This window comes from Myxocyprinus asiaticus, chromosome 48, assembly GCF_019703515.2.
Source record: "Myxocyprinus asiaticus isolate MX2 ecotype Aquarium Trade chromosome 48, UBuf_Myxa_2, whole genome shotgun sequence".
Lineage (NCBI taxonomy): Eukaryota > Metazoa > Chordata > Actinopteri > Cypriniformes > Catostomidae > Myxocyprinus > Myxocyprinus asiaticus.
This window is the reverse complement of record NC_059391.1, coordinates 17,653,948-17,672,454: the sequence shown is the minus strand read 5'-3', so window position 1 is coordinate 17,672,454 and position 18,507 is coordinate 17,653,948. Positions and strand designations below refer to the sequence as shown.

General features: G+C 36.2%; 2 protein-coding genes across 4 annotated transcripts; one reads left to right on the top strand and one right to left on the bottom strand.

The window, feature by feature from the left end:
• Nucleotides 1–398: 398 nt before the first annotated feature.
• On the bottom strand, nt 399–5,632 carry LOC127437514 (cytochrome P450 2F2-like). Of its 2 annotated transcripts, XR_007896574.1 has the most exons (10): nt 5,459–5,632; nt 4,631–4,793; nt 4,243–4,395; nt 3,817–3,977; nt 3,041–3,214; nt 2,781–2,919; nt 2,511–2,698; nt 2,181–2,322; nt 1,451–2,060; nt 399–763 (listed from the first exon to the last, which is right to left on the bottom strand). XR_007896574.1 is itself a non-coding variant. In XM_051692487.1 (9 exons), exons 1-9 carry the CDS (start codon nt 5,618–5,620, stop codon nt 1,867–1,869), a joined length of 1,476 nt encoding a protein of 491 aa, XP_051548447.1. In that variant the 5' UTR covers nt 5,621–5,632; the 3' UTR covers nt 399–1,866. The 2 variants fall into 2 exon arrangements, 1 of the variants encoding a protein (XP_051548447.1); XM_051692487.1 differs by having other exon boundaries at nt 399–2,060.
• Nucleotides 5,633–6,978: 1,346 nt separating this feature from the next.
• Nucleotides 6,979–17,958, top strand: LOC127437373 (transcription factor E2F4-like). 2 transcript variants are annotated; one of them, XM_051692196.1, is made up of 10 exons: nt 6,979–7,445; nt 8,282–8,391; nt 11,715–11,876; nt 12,022–12,065; nt 12,195–12,259; nt 14,412–14,706; nt 14,944–15,096; nt 15,219–15,263; nt 15,695–15,739; nt 16,101–17,958. In XM_051692196.1, the coding sequence occupies exons 1-10, from the start codon at nt 7,290–7,292 to the stop codon at nt 16,214–16,216; spliced, it is 1,191 nt and encodes a 396-aa protein (XP_051548156.1). In that variant the 5' UTR covers nt 6,979–7,289; the 3' UTR covers nt 16,217–17,958. The 2 variants fall into 2 exon arrangements, with proteins under 2 accessions (XP_051548156.1, XP_051548155.1); XM_051692195.1 differs by having other exon boundaries at nt 14,409–14,706.
• Nucleotides 17,959–18,507: the final 549 nt, after the last annotated feature.

Sequence of the window (18,507 nt, the reverse complement as noted above, 5' to 3'; positions counted from 1 at the left end):
CTGTTTTTAGTGAGCTCTCAGCAGTTAAAATAAAAGTGCACCTCCATGTTTGCCACTTCATGACATGTGCAAGGTTTAATAAGAATTTGTTGACTAACAGCCAGGAATAATGAATAAAAGCAACATGTATTATTGTAGTTATTTTTGACTAGGTTTTAGCCAATAGTATTAATATAAATTATAATATTAAAGCAGGCTATGTGTTGTTTGTTGATAGTACCATCTGTCTTTAACACAGTCACTGTGTAAACATCAAATATCACAGGAAAATGTACATTTAGTAAATTTAAGAGACAATTTTATCCAAAGAGAACATTAGCTTATATTGGATTAATAAAAAATTAAACTTTGCCTCATTTCAGACATCCACCATACACAACTGATTTCGACCAATGATCAAAAGGGTTCTTTTGTTTAATGCAGCATGGGAAAATACTATTCAATACAAGATAATTGCATATTTTCATTTAAAGGAAACATTTTGTAAATATTTTTTACTGAAGCACTTAAAGGGATAGTTCACAAAATTAAAATTCTCTCATGATTCACTCACACTCCTGGCATCTCAGATGTGAATGACTTTCTTTCTTCTGCAGAACACAAATTAAGATTTATAGAAGAATGTCTCAGCTCTGTAGGTCCTCACAATGTGAGTAAATGGATGCCAATATTTTGAAGCTCCAAAATCCATATAGAGGGAGCATAAAAGTAATCCAAAGACTTCAGTGGTTAAATCCATGTGTTCAGACACAGTATGATAGGTCTAGGTGAGAAACAGATAAATAATTATCAGTCATTTTTTTGTCATAAATTCTCCACCCTGTCCAGTAGGGGGTGATATGCACTTGTGAATCACCAAAAACAGAAGAAGGAGAATGTAAAAGTGAAGGAAAAAGGACTTAAATGTTGGCTGCATCCGAAAATGCAGGCAGCTGACTTGCTGCCTTGCTTCCTAATCAGTTAATGATTTAACTGGCAGTTGTTTTGAATGAATGGAACTCTTAAGGAAACTGGTCTCCAAACAGTTTGAAAAGCATCTTATTTTCATCCTGTCTTCGTATACAGCCTCTAAAAGCAGAATTTTCCTGTTTTAGGATGCAGCCATAGACTTTATTCACACTAGCGCCATCTTTGATAATGGGAATGACAACAAGGCTGTGAGGAATAAACTTACATTCTTTTCAGTGTGCTGTACTACAGTTTAAAGTGTTTTTGGATTGTTCCGCGGACAAGACATTTATAAACATCTGTCCAAGAACATTCAGTATACAAAGAACTCCAGACAACATGAGTTGTGGAAAATCAGATGTGATCAAGGAGCTTTATACAACTTTATACCATTTGTGCCATTGAAGAGATTTTAAGTCTATCCCTCACAGCCTCATTTCCATTCCCTTTAAAAATCAAAGATGGCGCTAGCGTGAATAAGGTCTATTGATCTGTTTCTCACCCGTCATATTGCTTCGGAAGATATAGATTTAACCACCAGAGTCGTCTGGAGTAATTTTATGTTGCCCTTATGTGGATTTTGGAGCTTCAAAATTTTGGCACCCATTCACTTGCATTGTATGGACCTACAGAGCTGCGATATTCTTCTAAAAATCTTTGTTTGTGTTCTGCTGAAGAAAGAAAGTCATACACATGAGGATGAGTAAATGATGAGAGAATTTTCATTTTTAGGTGAACTATCCTTTTAAATACAAACTGCATCAATAATCCATTACATACATAATGTATTTAATCCTGTTTAGGACCTTTTAATACATGTCATAATACATACCATTTTACATGTAGTCATAATACATAACATTTTTTTAATAAATGACATCCATTTTTGCAAAAAATGCAAGAAATCTGACACCATTATTACAGTCTGACTATCTCTCTGAGTTTGATGTGCATTCTGTAGGGTTTGGGTGTGAGTGTGACCCCATACACTGGGCTGTAATCTGGTTCTCCAGCATCTTCAGGCCACACAAACTGGAAACGGCGCAACAGAGTCACCAAAACCAGGAAGAGCTCCATACGAGCAAGACCCTCACCGAGACACACACGGGGACCTGTAAACAACATGTGTACTTATGTTAGTCACAGAATAGGCTCAAACTAAATAAAACTAAATGATGGGATTTCATCCACCTGTCTTTATTAGGAAAATAGTGATGTATCTGAAAGTTTACCTGCAGAGAAGGGCATAAAGGCCTCGGGCTTCACAAACTGGCCTTGATCATTCAGGAAGTTGGCTGGATTAAACTCATGAGGAAACTTCCACTGGCCCTCTTCTTTTAGTACAGAAGTTAGATTAGGAATTATGAGAGTTCCCTGGAGTAGAAAATAATAAAATAAGGATTATTTTAAAGGGATAAAGTACAAAAAACTCAACTCAGATTTCTTAATCAGTAAGTGAAATCAAAGTGGTCAGAAACTTGCAATGAACCAACGCTGCAAGTTGTATTTAAACTTTCAGTTTCAGTGGGCTGTTTTTTTCACAGTGTATCCAATTTCCTCACCTTTGGGATGTTGTAGCCCATCAACTCTGTGTCTTTGGTGGTGCAGTGAAACACACTGAGTGGTACAGTGTTAGCGACACGCTGAACCTCATGAATCACAGCGACTGTGTACGGCATATTGTGTCTGTCTTCATAAGACGCCTGATCTTTTCCATCCAGAACTTCATCAATCTCTCGCTGACATCTCTCTAGAGAAAAGACGAGGATAATTCTTATCTGTTTAATCAAGAGGACAATAATTAAAATGGATTGATAAATCAAATTACATACCCTGAACTTCAGGGTGAGTCATGAGGTAGAGAAAACCAGTGAGCAGTGTGTTGGATGTGGTATCAGTCCCTGCAAAGTGCAAATCCAGAACGTACAGGATAAGTTGGGCTTCAGCAAAGGTGGAACCATCATTTCCTCTCTGGTAAGATTAAGATATCCAGTGATTAGGGATAATAGAGAAGACTTCATTCTAAAATGCAGTCCTGCTGTCTCATTCAGTTCTATTTCAACCTGTAGAAATACCACACAGGTACACACACCTTGTCAAGCTCATCCAAATAGCAGTCAATGAAGTCCCTCGGCTCTCCTGGGACTCTTGTCTTTTTGTGCTCTTTGACCAGATTTACAGACATTTGTTTGGCTATATATGAATTTTTGAAGGCCTTCTTAAAGGGCAGGGGCAGATTTCTCAGCAAAGGAAAGGAATCATATATCTGCAGAGAAATAGAGTATTTTTTAGTCTGAGATGACTAGTGGAAGGCTTGCATTCTGGTTTATACAAAAGTTTTTGGGTCTAAGGAGCTCTAAAACACTGGTTGAACATTGTCTTACGGAGTGCCTGCCTTGGTGACCCCCTTGATGTGGCGCCCCTATGCTTTGCATAAATTGCATATAAAGTTTTTACACCTCTGCCTACGCTAAAAAAATATTTTAAGATTTACACATTTCAGTTTCATAACAAAATTCCATCAAATTAAATTACTTTTTTTTTTTTAAATATTACACGATTCAATTAGATGGAATTTTGTGATGAAATAGAAATACGTCAATCTTAAAAATAGGCTAAAACATTTTTAAACATTTTTTTAGTTGAAATAGTGCAGAATCATATACAGAATTTCTTCTTCATTTTATGGCACTTTTTTAAAATCCTAAAATGTTCTATTTATTTCCTGATTTATGCCAGATTTTTTAATGTGGTTTCATGCTTTTGGACTCGATGTGTTTGAATAACTGTGAACACAATCAATTTAAAGTTGCAGTGACATACCATGGCCACAATGACAAAACAAATAAAACAAATACAATGTCTCACCATGGCCCATGGTCCATTAGCAATCTTTGCATTCTCTGTATACAGGTGAATAAAAAGCTTAAGGAATTCATCATTGTAATCATAGCGGGATCCAAACAGAACAGTGCAGATGATATTAGATGCAGCATTGTGGAACATAGTTTGAGGATCAAAAGAGCTTCCTGTACAGACAAAATGTGTTTTGATCAGATTGTCAGTTCAGCATCTTGAGTGAGTTCATTTGGATGTAAGATACAGTATGTGGTCTGTAAAAGAACATTGATTAAAATGTATTTTTATGTATGTAATAGGATATGTATTTACAGAAATGTAATAATAATAATAATAATAATAATAATAATAATAATAACACTAATATATATATATATATAAAGTGATGCAAATGTTTTGCATCAGCTACCAAATAACAAAATGAGCACACCTTACCAACACTTTTGTCCAATTTGGCAATAACATGCAAGATCTCTCCCAGAATTCTCTCTTCCATAGATTGTTTCCCGAGGCCAAAGTTCCTCAGGGTCATAAGGGCAAACCGTCTGTGTTCTTTCCAACCAGGTCCATAATCAGCCAAAATTACACCTACAACAATTTCTGTATGTCATTTATAACACCTATAACTATATTTGGATGTCAGTTATGGGTCACACTGATACTAAGTGAGTTCACTTTTCAGATAAGGCTTCAAATTGCTCTTTGGGTTTTAAAACAAAAAGAGAACAGCATCAAAAAGATATTTATTAACCTTAGTCTGTACAGAGGTCTGAAAGTGAGGGTTCATTGTCAAGCTGATGACTGGCAACTATTTGTAGATTACCTTTTCCCTCCGTGATATGGTTGACCATGAGATCACGTGGGCGTCCGGCAAACTCCACAGCCTTATTAACAAGAGCTTCCTTCAAAGCCTCACATCCATTAAGGACCACTGTAGGTCTTGATCCAATGTACAGACTATAAACCTTTCCATAGCGATCTGCCAGCTAAAAAGTTGAACATTATCAGTGTTGGGTAAGTTACTCAAAAAGGTAATTAATTAGTAACTACTAAATACATCTTCTACAGTGTAATTATATTACTGTACTAATTACTCTGTCTGAAAAGTAATTGCATTACTAATTACTTTCTAAAACTATTATCAACCTCGACCAGAAAAATACAAGGATAGACATGAAACTGTTCTTTTAGTTATATCAAATAAATCATATAAAATCAAATAAATTATTCATGAACTGGCCAAAGAATTTAAGGGAACTGCATTAAATTAGAAAACATTTGACATTATACATTTTAACATTAGACATTAAATTTCGATTTTAAGTTCACTGTTGTTTTATATAGAATTGTTCTATAGTCTATAGAGTATTTAACACAATTACATCAGAAGCAACTGTAATTAAATTACTGAAAAATTAAGAGTAATCCATTACTCTTTATTTAATTACAGTAATTAATTACTTAGTAATGCATTACACCCAACACTGAACATTATGATACTACACATAAACTTTTCCATAATGCTGATTATACATAACACAATACCAGATAATTTAATAAAATTAAATGCAATATCTAACTCTTGAAAGCAACAAGTGAATGTTGCACAGTTATTCCCCATGTACATTTGTCAAAGAATGCAATACTATACCCTCTCAAAGTCATTCAAAGGATTGTTAATGTTCAGCTGGAGCAAATTCCCAAATAATGGGAGAGGACGTGGTCCGGGGGGAAAGTTCTTAGGTTTCGGGATCCGGATAAAAAGGAATACGAGGAAGATGCATATCCACACCAGAATCAAAAAGCCTAGCATGCTGACCGTGTCCAAATGTTAACTGCTCTCGTTTTACACAAACAATCAGATACTCATGCACCAAGCCCTCCCACTTCAAATCCCATTCCTATGAATGAAGCATGTTGTCTATGAACAGAAAATGCATGAATAATCTTTCCCAATTGCCATATATTAGTGCATGTATTGTGTACTGAATGAACTTGTGTTTCAGTCATACCAGTGAAATATTTTAAATGTTCCATATAATGAAAATGGATGAAGACAAAGTAGAAGTGTAGGAAAATGCTAACTTGATAAAAATGACTTGACTGTAAAATACATAATACATGTGCAATACTTTTGTGAAGACTTTGCATATTGCGTTGTCTATATAATGTCTACTCGCATTCAGAATGTTGGTAACACTCTACATTTATGTTCCCTTTGTTAAAGATTCACTCAGTAACTTTTTGTTTATGTCATCTTGGACTTACAGTGACACCTAGTGTTGTGGATGCAGCATCATTCAAAATCAATAATTTTCTGTTACAGATGCCATTGTAGAAATTCACTATTCACAATCAGCCATGATTAATCCAAGAGTGAAAGTGTCCAATAACAAGACGGTTACTGAGGTTAAGCGAGTAGTATTCAGCTGGTCATGTGATTCTAAAATGGCCCCTGCCCCTTGTAGAATAAAACAGCTTTTATAAGGTTACTGATATGACTACAGTCCTCATCTCATGTAAGTGCTCATGATTTTATACATATGTTTCAAAATTACAATTAATTTCTTTAGGAGTAAAACTTTTTTTAATGGGGAAAAATTATATATGGTGTTATATAAACATAAAAGTTAACCAAAGCCTGAAGATGAAAATAGTTAACAAAAAGAATAGAACAAAACAAATAATAATAATAATACATTTAAAAAAAAAAAAGAAATAAAAAAGAAAAAAAGAAAAAGAAAAACAAGAACAAAGCAAACCCACAGGTGCCTTAGTGCTCCACACAAAGTTTTATGGTTATAACTTAAAAAAAAAAAAAAAAAAAAAAAAAAACACACACACAACTGTGCAAGTTTAATTAATACCCTCATATCAAATAAAATCTTTACAGATGTGTTTCGAAAAGTTCATATGTGACGTTGTTTCTGCGACAGCCCTAGAGCTCCGACGCTCACTCCGAATTCACTTACTCATTTCGTGCACTCACTGTCATTCACTATATAGGAAATAGTGAATGAGTGAACGATTTCGGACACAGCATACATTTCTTACATGGTCACTTGTTCAAACTGCAGTCCTTATCGCCCCCTATAGGCCGTTTGACAGAATGCAGAGGGATCCCTTTCCTTTTCATCAGGTCATCCCATGATGCACCGCTCCTTCAACGGCTTCAGTCATTCAAGCTGCTCAGCTCTGGTGCTGTGAGAGCGTCCGCTCGGTTAGGCCACCTGGGTTCGGGTAAACCTGCATCCTGAACCGGACTGGAACCTGAACTGGGATCTTAACGCAGTGAGATACACTTTACCCGTCCATGCTTCAGGAATCAGCGGCCGTTGACGGGAAGCGAACGTTAGGGCGGCAGAAGCGGCGGTGCTGTCAACGGAGAGTGGAGCTATTACAGCAGAAAGCGTTCAATATATAGACCAACACAGAGTGCGACGAGAACCGGGGGGATTTATTAATAATTATAAAGCAACTTGATGGATTTAGAGACCGGAAGAAACGAACTGGGGGCGATGGGAGACCCTCTGCAGCCGCAGACCCCCAGTCGCCACGAGAAAAGTCTCGGGCTGCTCACCACCAAATTTGTGACTCTGCTGCAGGAAGCGAAGGACGGAGTGTTGGACCTGAAAGCTGTAAGGACGAGATGAGTTTAGCGCGTGCATCATCTTCATCATCACCACCGTCTTTATGCTTTCAGTGTCGCACGCGCATAGCGCCTGTTGCAAATGCATCTCGTTTTTAACGTTTGAATCCAAACAGATGCACTTTACAGTGTTTTGCGCTTAAAACACAGAAAAAGTTGTTTAAAAAGTTACTTTTCTTTTTAAAAGGGGGAAGGGGTGGCATACACAACCCCTCTCTCAACTCCCCCGACATGCTTGGCTCAGATAAAGTAGTTCCTTCATAACCAGGCGAGCCAGCTAACAGGTTGCATATGCAATGTCACCACTGTCGGCAAGGCAAACGGCCCCTGGTGTTTGTTGTTTTATCCTGGAGGTTTGTGCGGTTGTGTTTGAATTGGGAGAATGAGCCCGTCCGGGCTGCAAACTCAAACAAAAGCCATCAAAACAAGCACGTGCTTCTGAGTTGCTGCTACTTGGGATGGTTTAGGCCAGACTTGAGCTTTTTGCACGCTCAGAGTTGCAAACTTTGTATCTCTTGGGTTTAAAAGTTGATATTACGCCTAAAAACGTTAAGATCATTTGTACAGAGAACAACTTGGATTTTGTATTCAGTCGTTGAACGCAAACATGACAGTGCATTGTAGTCATTCAGAAAAATGAGTGAGCTTCTGGAACTTGATTGCATCAAGTTGCTTATTCTGGCTGTATTTCTTGCTTTGTAAAAGGCAAAACACTTTAGAAGCGGGGCCTGTTTTATAGTTAGTCTATTGGCTTGTAATGATGAGACAATGAGAGGGATAAAAAATGAATCTCTGTTCTGTTCTGTTGGTGTAAATGTGACTTAGGCTGCTGATACTTTGGCTGTAAGGCAGAAACGGCGCATCTACGACATCACCAATGTTTTGGAAGGCATTGGACTCATTGAGAAGAAATCCAAAAACAGCATCCAGTGGAAGTAAGGCTTACATGCTCTATCATGGTATTTTCAATAAGACCTTCTATTCCTCCATTATCGGCCAATGTTTTGAGTATTAAAGTGATTTGTAGCAACATGGTAAAGATTTTAGTGGGTCACTTCGGGTAAAATTAGAGGTCAACCGAAAGTGGATTTTGCTGATACAATAACAAAGGTGGTGAAAAAGGCTGGTAAGTTTAAAAAATCGAAGAAAAAAAAAACTTTCCTTTCTGTGATGAGCACAGACATAGAGGCTACTGGCAGTAGCGGTGTTAACCACCATGCAAACCACCCCAATTGCGTGGGGCCCCTGGACATCGGGGGGCCCCGGTCGTAAAGCTGAGCAAAATGCTCGAGGTGACAGGTGACGCGTTATGTGGTGGATATGCTGTTCTCGGTGGAAAGCCGAGAGGGTCAGAATTCACGTGTTTTGTATCGCCGTATTAAGCTTCGAAACGCCGTTTTCTAATCACCGTAAGGCGCTACGCATAAAGTTTTAGCGCCTCACGTAATTTAATTAGCGCATTCATTTGCTCATGTACTTAACTCCTCTATTGCGTTTGAGGTCTCTATGGCAAGTCGGAAGATTCAAATAATTAACGGCAATGATTTATTTTGTTTCACAGTGCAAAAGCACATTAAATGACTGCACCCGACGGTATCTGGCGTTAAAGCATGACGGCGTACGGCGTTTATGTACGCCTAACGCAGTTTACTTAAGGCCTTACGGCGTTTAGAAAATGGCGTTTCAAAGTTTAATACGGCGATACAAAACACGTGAATTCTGACCCTCTTAGCTTTCCATAGTTCTCAGCTGTCTCAGAGCGGTTCATGTGCATTGTGAAGGCAAAGTGCTGCAGGTGCACCTAATAGCGCAATTCCAAACATTTGATGCTGCTTATAGTTATTATACAAATCTAAAAATGCGACACAGTATCACAGAATTGTAGGACAACACAGCATGTCACCAGATTTGTAATAAGGAAACGGTCAAATAAAGTTTTACACTGGAGTGCACTATCATTCCGTCAAAATAAAAGCTCCAGGTGAAGTAAATATGATAGAAATATATTGCTATTGTATTAAACAAGTCCTCACAATAATACTAATTCAGTATCATATTATAATAATAAATATGCTGGACAACAAATAATATTCATCTGGGTTCCAAAATATAAGTGAGTGAAGTTGTAGTTTTTGCAAATCCTTTTCATTTACTAAACATGCTTTGTAATAACAAGTATGTGTGTGTGTGTGTGTATATATATATATATATATATATATATATATATATATATATATATATATATATATTACTGTATTGGTGCATATAAATTATATTTATTATATTATAAATTAAATACCATTCTTCCTTATGTTTATTTAGTGGAAAACAGTGGAAAACATGCATTCATTATCTTTCAGTTAATTTTTATTTCATTAAAGAAATAGTTCACCCAAAATGAAAATTCTCTCATCATTTACTCACCCTCATGCCATTCCAGATGTGTATGACTTTCTTCTGCTGAACACAAATTAAGATTTTTAGAAGAATATCTCAGCTCTGTAGGTCCATACAATGCAAGTGAATGGGTGCCAAAACATTGAAGCTCCAAAAAGCATATATAGCCATCATAAAATTAATTCATAAGACATTTAATGTTAAAAGCTAGGTGTACGAAATAGATTAGATGGATTTTTATTTTTACTAAAAATGTTTGCTTCCAGTCAGCTGTGGTATGCACAGTCACAAGGGTGTAGTTCAAACTGCCTCACGCGTGACACAAGCATGTTGACATGTCGATATCGTCAGATCCCTCGGCTGGTCTGAAATCAGCAGGGGAAAAATGTTCACTTCACAATATTTTGAGTGATTCAGTAGGTGTTTTGATATCCCAGTGAACAGCAAGCAGCAATAGCTTCAGTTGCTCAAGGTAATTTATAGGAAATCTGTAAAAAGTTAGTTTTTCCTCTTGTGATGAGACCTGCAGACGTAATCTAACATTTTTCAGTAGGTTGAGGGGTCCAGGATAAGCACACACAAGCACCATCTTGAAAAAGAAACAGATACAAATAAAAATCTATAGCAAAACCAATTCAGCTTCTGTATAACGTGTTGTAAACAATACAGCTCTTCTGTATTTTATGCGTCAGTTCTCACGTAAACCTTTCAATGTGCTTGCGTCATGTGAGAGGAAGCGTGTATTCGACTCTCGTGACTGTGCCTACCCCAACTGGGTGGAAGATAAATTTTATAGTTAAAGATTTTAATATTGATCCCTTTCTTACACACCGAGCGTTTCGCTTCAGAAGACATTATTTATGATGGCTATAATTACTTCATGATGGCTATAAATGCCTTTTGGAGCTTTAAGATTTTGGCACCCATTCACTTGCATTGTTTGGACCTACAGAGCTGAAATATTCTTCTAAAAATCTTAATTTGCGTTCAGCAGAAGAAAGTCATATACATCTGGGATGGCATGAGGGTGAGTAAATGATGAGAGAATTTTTATTTTTGTATGAACTAATCCTTTAAACATTTTGAATGTGTCTTGGCTACAATGGCTGTTAGAAATTATTTCAAAATAATGATTTTAATTAATTTTATGTAATTTCACCCCATTGTACGTCAAAAAGGGGCCCTCAGCTGAATGGTTGCATGGTGCCCCGGAATTCATAACCCCACCCCTGGCTACTGGAGTCCAAAATTAATAAAATCCCAGATACAGTTTTTTGTAGTGATAGACTGATATATCGGTCAGGGTTTTCAGTTTTTTTTTTTTTCTTTTTAGTTTAAGTGAATTTAAGTAAACACTTTATTAAATAAGTGTGTGTTTTGTAATGGCATTTATATCAGCCATCAGTCATCCTGCTCTCTAGATATTGGTGTTGGCATCGGCTATTTGAAAACCCCATATCGGTCGACCACTATTTGATTAACCAAAATCTCAGTATTTACCAGAAAAAAATGAAGAATTGGTGCACAATGCGAGACTTAACTATAAACAAGCCCAAAACACACAAGGGACTCTTATTTTGAAACGACGGAGACTTAGCTCCATTACAATGCTCTGTTTATAAGTATTTACCAAATTAAGGTTTTATAGCTTATACATTTACCAGATGAAGGGTTTTGTATAGATATATTTCACCAGATGAGGTTTAATGGTTTATTTAACTTAAACACATCACAACACCAGACATATCTGTTCAAAAATAATGAGTGCATTTAGTTATTGCTGTTTACGTTTGTAGATATATCTCTTAATGTAGATTGTAGACTAATAAGTAAGTCAGTTTCTATTTTCTTTTGTTTGTAGGGGTGTTGGTCCAGGCTGCAACACACGTGAAATTGCAGATAAGCTGATAGATCTCAAGTTGGAATTGGAAGATCTTGACCGAAGGGAACATGAGCTGGACCAGCAGAGGGTTTGGGTTCAACAGAGCATCAAGAATGTGACCGATGACTCACTGAATAGCCCATATCCTTCCAGTTATTCCTTGAATGTCTCACTTTTGGTGTGTGTTCGCCCTAGATGCTGTTTTGAACCTTTTAAATTGATCCTCGAAGTAAAGGATATTTCATGTCAAGGCTCATGTTTGTAGTATGTCCTTAACCTAAAACACTTTGGCGTATGTAACACATCAAGACCTCTGCAATTGCTTCAAAGGTTGGTTTACCCATGAGGCACACAACAGAGCATTAATGCCATTAACAGCACAATACCATGCTTAATGCTACAAATGTAATTTTTTTTTTTTTTTTTTAATTCAATACATCTATGCTTGTTTGCCACTAGGTGACACTCTTCTAGCAATCAGAGCTCCCTCTGGAACACAGCTAGAGGTTCCTGTGCCTGAATCTGTAAGTTTTGCTTGTATTTCCCTACTAAAAAGTAATGTGGCAGTACTATGGTAAGGTTATGGTGTCAGAAGGTCTTGACATGGTACTTTGATAAACATGATTGCCATATTCTTATACCATGGTATTTACATGGTGCTTCAAAGAATACTGTGGTACGTCAAAAAACATGTTAGTACTATGATACTTTTTAGTATTGTTTTGTTAGGGTTATGTCCCTTTATTTGTATTTATTTAGTATTTTTGCCCACTGGGTGATTCTTAAGAAACCTGTCATAAAATGTCCTGATCCTATTTTACACCAAAATCAAAAGCAATACATAAGAAATTATATTTTGCATCTAGAAAATTAAGTCTATTTTTGCTGCTATTAAGATTGATAAATTTGGACATTATTTTCATGACAGTTATGCACGTTTTACCCCCCAATTCATATTACTGCAATGCGAAAAAGAAAGTCATTATGATATTCTCATTACTGCAATGTGAAAAAATTATATATTATTTACATTAAGTATTTATACATAACAGTAGTACTACCTTGGTACTACCTTTTAATTTTTGTGGATTTTTAATTTAATTCAATTTATTATGGTAATGAGAATCATCATTGAAAAACTGGGAATTGGGAAGTATAAAAGTAAAACTTCTGGACATGTTGCCATAATGAGAATTGAGGGGTAAAAATGACTTGGTAAGTGTCCTGAAAATAATGTCACAATGCAAATAATCTTAATGGTCCTTAATGTAGGCCTTTTTTTCTTTATGCAAAATGTTATTTTCTATATTTTTTTTATTGATTTGGGGTTAAAAATGACCGCACAATATCCTTGCAATGTTAACGTGCAGTCATTCATTATCTGGTACAAACTTGTAGGCCTGGGTATTGATGCAGATTTCCCGAAACAATTCCAATTCACAAGCTTTCGATTCAGTATCGATTTATATGGGTATATTTCAGTTATAATGTCAATTTTGCTTACATATAAAATAAATGATCCATCAAATAATGTTAAGTATACAGGGGACTTGTGTTGTCAAAAGTACCGGTACTTCGGACCAAGTCTGTACTAAAATGAAAATGATGTCACGATAACAGTGTTTCTACAGTACTGGTAGTCCCGAGCACCGATTTAATCCGATACACGCACGCTGTCTGACTGACACACAACTGCTTTCAAATGCTCACACGCTTATTTGAGTGTGTGCTCTGTTACTCCTTGTACACTGAAATGCAGAATTTGCAAGTGTGATAATCAAACCTTGAAAGGCTGCAATCTCAGTCTGCATTCGAGCTGCGTGCTTAAATGTGTGATGCAGACTGCTCATACACTGGAAATTCCACAGACATTGAGAACCATTTGTGTGTATTAGATGATAAAGCAGAGCACTAAACCACTGTGAAGTGCGCAGCACATGTGGACTATACATTTATATCATTAAATCACGGCATTTGTGCTTTAACGATCACACTGGTCCATGTAGCGAACTTTTTATCCTTCAGAAGAAAAAGTGAAGCTTCCGTCAAAATAAAAGCTAGATGCCTAAATGATATTGCTTATTGCATATATATTTTGTTAAATGTTTATTGATTACATGCATGATTTTTTACTATTTACAAGTGTTTACATTAATATGTAGAACAATTGCTAAATTGGTACTGTGTCTTTAAGAATGCCGGCAGCTTCTCACAGAAGTGTTATTTTGCTTTAAATGAGAGTGTACAGCCTCTTCGTGCATCCATGGGTATGTGTGATTAGAATGAAATTCCAACAACTGACTGTAAAGAACAAAGTATAATAGAGACATTTATTCAATGACAAATTGATTGTGTGGGTCTCTTTGGACGCACGCACATTACACGGAACTAGTTAACACTTTTACAACACGCAGTGAATGGATCTTAATATACTGCTCAATCACTGGTGACTGAAATCTGATCATTTGCCAGCCAATGACTAATCACAGACATTTCAGTCACATAGCGTGACATTTTGTAAAAAAAATGTATCTTGAGATTTAAGAATCGCCGTTGAAATTGTTCAAATCACGATGCATCGCAAAATCGATACCTTTACCCAGTCCCACAAACTAGTGTAGTGTTTTTTAAATAGTTTAAAAAAAAAACCTAATCTTATCTTTTTATTTTCAGCAGGTCAATGGACAAAAGAAGTACCAGATTCACCTTAAGAGCACCGCGGGCCCAATCGAGGTCCTCCTGGTCAATAAAGACCCCTCTAGCTCTTCTCCTGTGGTGCTGCCAGTACCCCCACCAGATGATATGCTTCAGGGCCTCCCCACCCCAGCTTCAGCTACCTCAGCTGCTGACAATCCCACCAAACAAGCAGCCAACAGTACGCCATCTCCTGCCTCCACCTGCCACAGTCCCACCACCACCAGTACCGTCCCTCCCAACACAACCACTGCCACTGCTGCTGCAACAGCCACAGGTTAGATGCCTTCTGTGATTAGTTGTTTTGTCTGTTCCGCATTACTTTTTGGAAGCACAGTTACTTTGTCACATTTCTTTCTGATAAGCGTGGTAAAATAAAATAAATTTTAGATATTTTGCAGTTAACACAGTTTGTGCTGGTAGACAAATTCTATGGTGTCTAACCTCTTCCTTTTTGGATTGTGATGTCTTTCTATTCTTCATTTTGTTCTCATGCAATGGTTGTGGGTTTTAGACGTATCAAGCACAACCACTTCAGACACAACAGCCAAGCCATTATCTTCAGTGGATACCCAGCAACTGCAGTCGTCTGCTTCATTGGACAGCAGCTCCTCACTTCCTGATTCCTCGACCCTTTTTGAACCGATCAAAACAGACCCTTCAGAATGTAAGTGCACTAAAATATTTTTTAGTTTTTATTAAAAGAATACTCTTCATTTCCTGTTATAAGTGGAGTGTGTAAGCTATCATGCAGCATTTCTGACTCATTTTTTCCATTTCTATTCTCAGTGCTGGATTTCCCCAAAGATCTTTCAGAAATGTTTGACCCTAAAGGTGAGGATCTGTTCAACACACTTGACATTTGTGGTTCCACAATAATATGCTTGTTTGCTTTTGTTATTGTCTGTTAAAGAAGTAGTTCACCTAAAAATGAAAATGCTGTCATCAGTTACTCACCCTCATGTTGATCCAAACCTGTATGACTGACTGACTTCTGTGAAATGTAAAAGGAGATGTTTGACAGAATGTTAGCCATTGTCACCATTCCCTTTCTTTGCATCTTTTTTTCCTTACAATGAAAGTGAATGGTGACTGAGGCTAATCTGCCTAATATCTCCTTTTGTGTTCCACGGAAAAATGAAATACATGAGGGTAAGTAAATTAATTTATTTTAAACTATCCCTTTAGAGATGCAGTGATTTTACGGAACACAAGGAAGAATTGCGGTTTCTATTTTCACACTATTTCCTTCTTCCTCCATACAGAAATCGTGAGTACAGATCTGCTGGAAGAGCTGATGTCATCAGAAGGTAATGCTCATCATGAATCAGGAAACCTGTACATTGTCTGTTATTAAACATGAAATGGAACTTTGGATGTTTAAGTTAATAAAAGTCATGATGTAACAGTTTATTATAGACCGCAAATAAGTATGCTTATGTATGTATATTATGTAATCAATAAAAGTTGTTGTAAGTTTGACAATCAAATGAAATTACAAGCTGTTTTTAAACATTAGCTCATTGTGGGTTGATTTCTGCAAATGTTCAATTAAAACATAAAGAGTGTGTTGCAAAATAAAGAGAATGCCCGCTAGATAACATCAACATTGAATTTGGTAATTGACTAACATGGCCACAATATCACCAATTCTCTCTTTCTCTTTCATAGTGTTCTCTCCACTCCTACGTTTGTCCCCTCCTCCTGGTGACCATGATTACATCTATAACCTGGATGAGACTGAAGGCCTCTGTGACCTTTTTGATGTTCCCATTGCCAACCTTTGACCTCCACACACACCATGCAATAAGAGTAGTGTACTCAAAAACTTTTAAACCCTTTTCCAAGGAGAAAAAAAAAGTGTGGCTCTGTGTCAGATCCATATGTATGATAAGCTGATTCTGTGTGTATATAAAGCTTTTATATATATGTATATTTACTCCTTACCAAAAGTGGCTGGCTGAAAAGCGGCCTCCTGCTAAATTCAACTGAGATGTGAGGCTTTACCAGCCCCAGTTCAATTCATCTGATGAAAATATCAGATCTCCATTCAAGCATAATTTGACAAATCAGTCTATATTAGTGTGATGCCATTGTTTTTATACTACTTTTGTATAGACACAGAGAGGATTTCATGTTTATTACAGAAATAGATTAAACTCACCAGCAGTGGTTAGTGGTTAAAAAAAAAAAAATACGAGCTAGATTTATTTTTACATTTTGTCTTCCTGTTTTTAAGTAGTACCTTTTGTCCAAAAGCATGGTCATGACATATTTACTAACGACTTATCTGAACACAACTTGCATACAGATTATTAATAAGAAATGATGGTTAACTAGTTAATGCATTAGGCATTATGAACTGACAATGAACAATATATATTTTTACAGCATTTATTCATCTTTAAGGTTAGTTTATAAAAATACAATTGTTCATGTATGTTCATAGTGCATTAATGTTAAATACAACTTTTGATTTTAAAAATGTATTGGTATATGTTGAAAAAAAAAACATTAACCAAGATTATTAAGTGCTGTAAAAGTATTGTTCATTTGAACAAATGGAACTTTATTGTAAAATTTTACTGAAATTAAATTACTTTGTGCTAGCAACCATCATGCTTATCACATGCTTTTGAACAAACATGCCTCCGATATGAAGATTTTGAAAAAATTCAGCCAATGCTGTTTGTTCTCATCTTGCAGCAAATGACAACACTTGAAAGCAGACAGCAGAAGTAATTAAGTTACACTAACAACTGAAGTGGCAACAAGCGTATTTGAGAGATTGAAAGTTCACTGGCATTGCAGAATAGGCTATTGTGTGGAAGCTTTACAGCTTTATGCTACATAACTAAACATATTTATTGCATCGTAAAGCTTTTCAGATATAGTGAAGAAACATGCTTTCAGAGTTGGATAAACCATTCCTACTTCATTCTAAATGTTTTTGCTCATCAGGTGTGTAATTGTGTTAATACTCTGACTAACATAAAGGCTAGCTTACAGTGTAATGTGTTATGAAATGAATGCCTTACCTACACAACATATGCTATAATTGATAATTAGTATTATGAATTTAAGCTAATTTTATCAGGAAAAACTGCTGTGGAAAGGTCACATCTAAAAACCTGTACAAATGTTAAATTAGAAGCCAATTATTGCTATTTTTGTATTTTGAAACAACCCTACTTTAGTCCTACCGGTATCTGTCCTATTCTCAACTCATTTAAATGTGTATAGATTCTTTTGAAAGTAAGTAACGCCTTCGATATGTTTGTATATGAGAATAACTGTCTAAACAAGGATGTGTGTTTGGTGGGGAATTAAAGGGCAGTCACAATATGACAAGAAATGGAGTATCAAAGAGAATGTTCTGTTGGCTCCTAAATGTGTGTGTACCAACTGATTGGAAACATTGTAATTTCATATATTGTTTTTGTTACTATCTTCTAATGATATTTGTATGCTTGTACACACTAAGCATTTACCATTTATTTTGTACTCAATAGATTTCTGATTGATCTGGTTTTCATTAGATTAATTGTCTGCCATTGTTTTCATCTAACCTCTCCACAGAGTTATTGTCCCCATGAAATACATTTTTTTTTTTTTTTTTTTTAACTTCTGTTGTTCCTGGGTGTCAGTTTGTTGAGTGATTTTTCCATCTCATTCCATCATTCCAAAGGAGTCTGTCATACTGCTTTTGTAGTTGAGTCATATCCTGGACTTTCAGACATTCATGTTCAGGTTTCACTGCAATAAGGATGTTGTAGCAATGTGATTACAAATTGAAGTTAGTTACTAAAAGGGTTAAATGTTCAAATCCCACAAAGTTAACTCTTAAAGGAATATTCCAGGTTCAATACAAGTTAAGCTCAATCAGCAGCATTTGTGGCATAATGTTGATTACCACAAAAATTATTTCGACTCCTCTCCTTAAAAAAAAAAATCGAGAGACTTACAATGGAAGTGAAAGGGGAATACTTTCTGAAGGTTTAAAACCACTTACATTGATTATTCTGTTAAAACTCATGTATTATTTGGGCTGTAAAGTTGTTTAAATCATTCTTACGGT

Coding starts and splice junctions, on each gene's coding strand:
- LOC127437514 (XM_051692487.1), bottom strand. CDS start 5,620: ATGCTAGGCTTTTTGATTCTGGTGTGGATATGCATCTTCCTCGTATTC. Junction 4,396..4,630: donor CCATATCACGGAGGGAAAAG/GTAATCTACAAA, acceptor AAATTGTTGTAG/GTGTAATTTTGGCTGATTAT. Junction 2,699..2,780: donor GACTCACCCTGAAGTTCAGG/GTATGTAATTTG, acceptor TCTTTTCTCTAG/AGAGATGTCAGCGAGAGATT.
- LOC127437373 (XM_051692195.1), top strand. CDS start 7,290: ATGGATTTAGAGACCGGAAGAAACGAACTGGGGGCGATGGGAGACCCT. Junction 12,260..14,408: donor AGGTTCCTGTGCCTGAATCT/GTAAGTTTTGCT, acceptor TTTTATTTTCAG/CAGGTCAATGGACAAAAGAA. Junction 14,707..14,943: donor TGCTGCTGCAACAGCCACAG/GTTAGATGCCTT, acceptor TGTGGGTTTTAG/ACGTATCAAGCACAACCACT.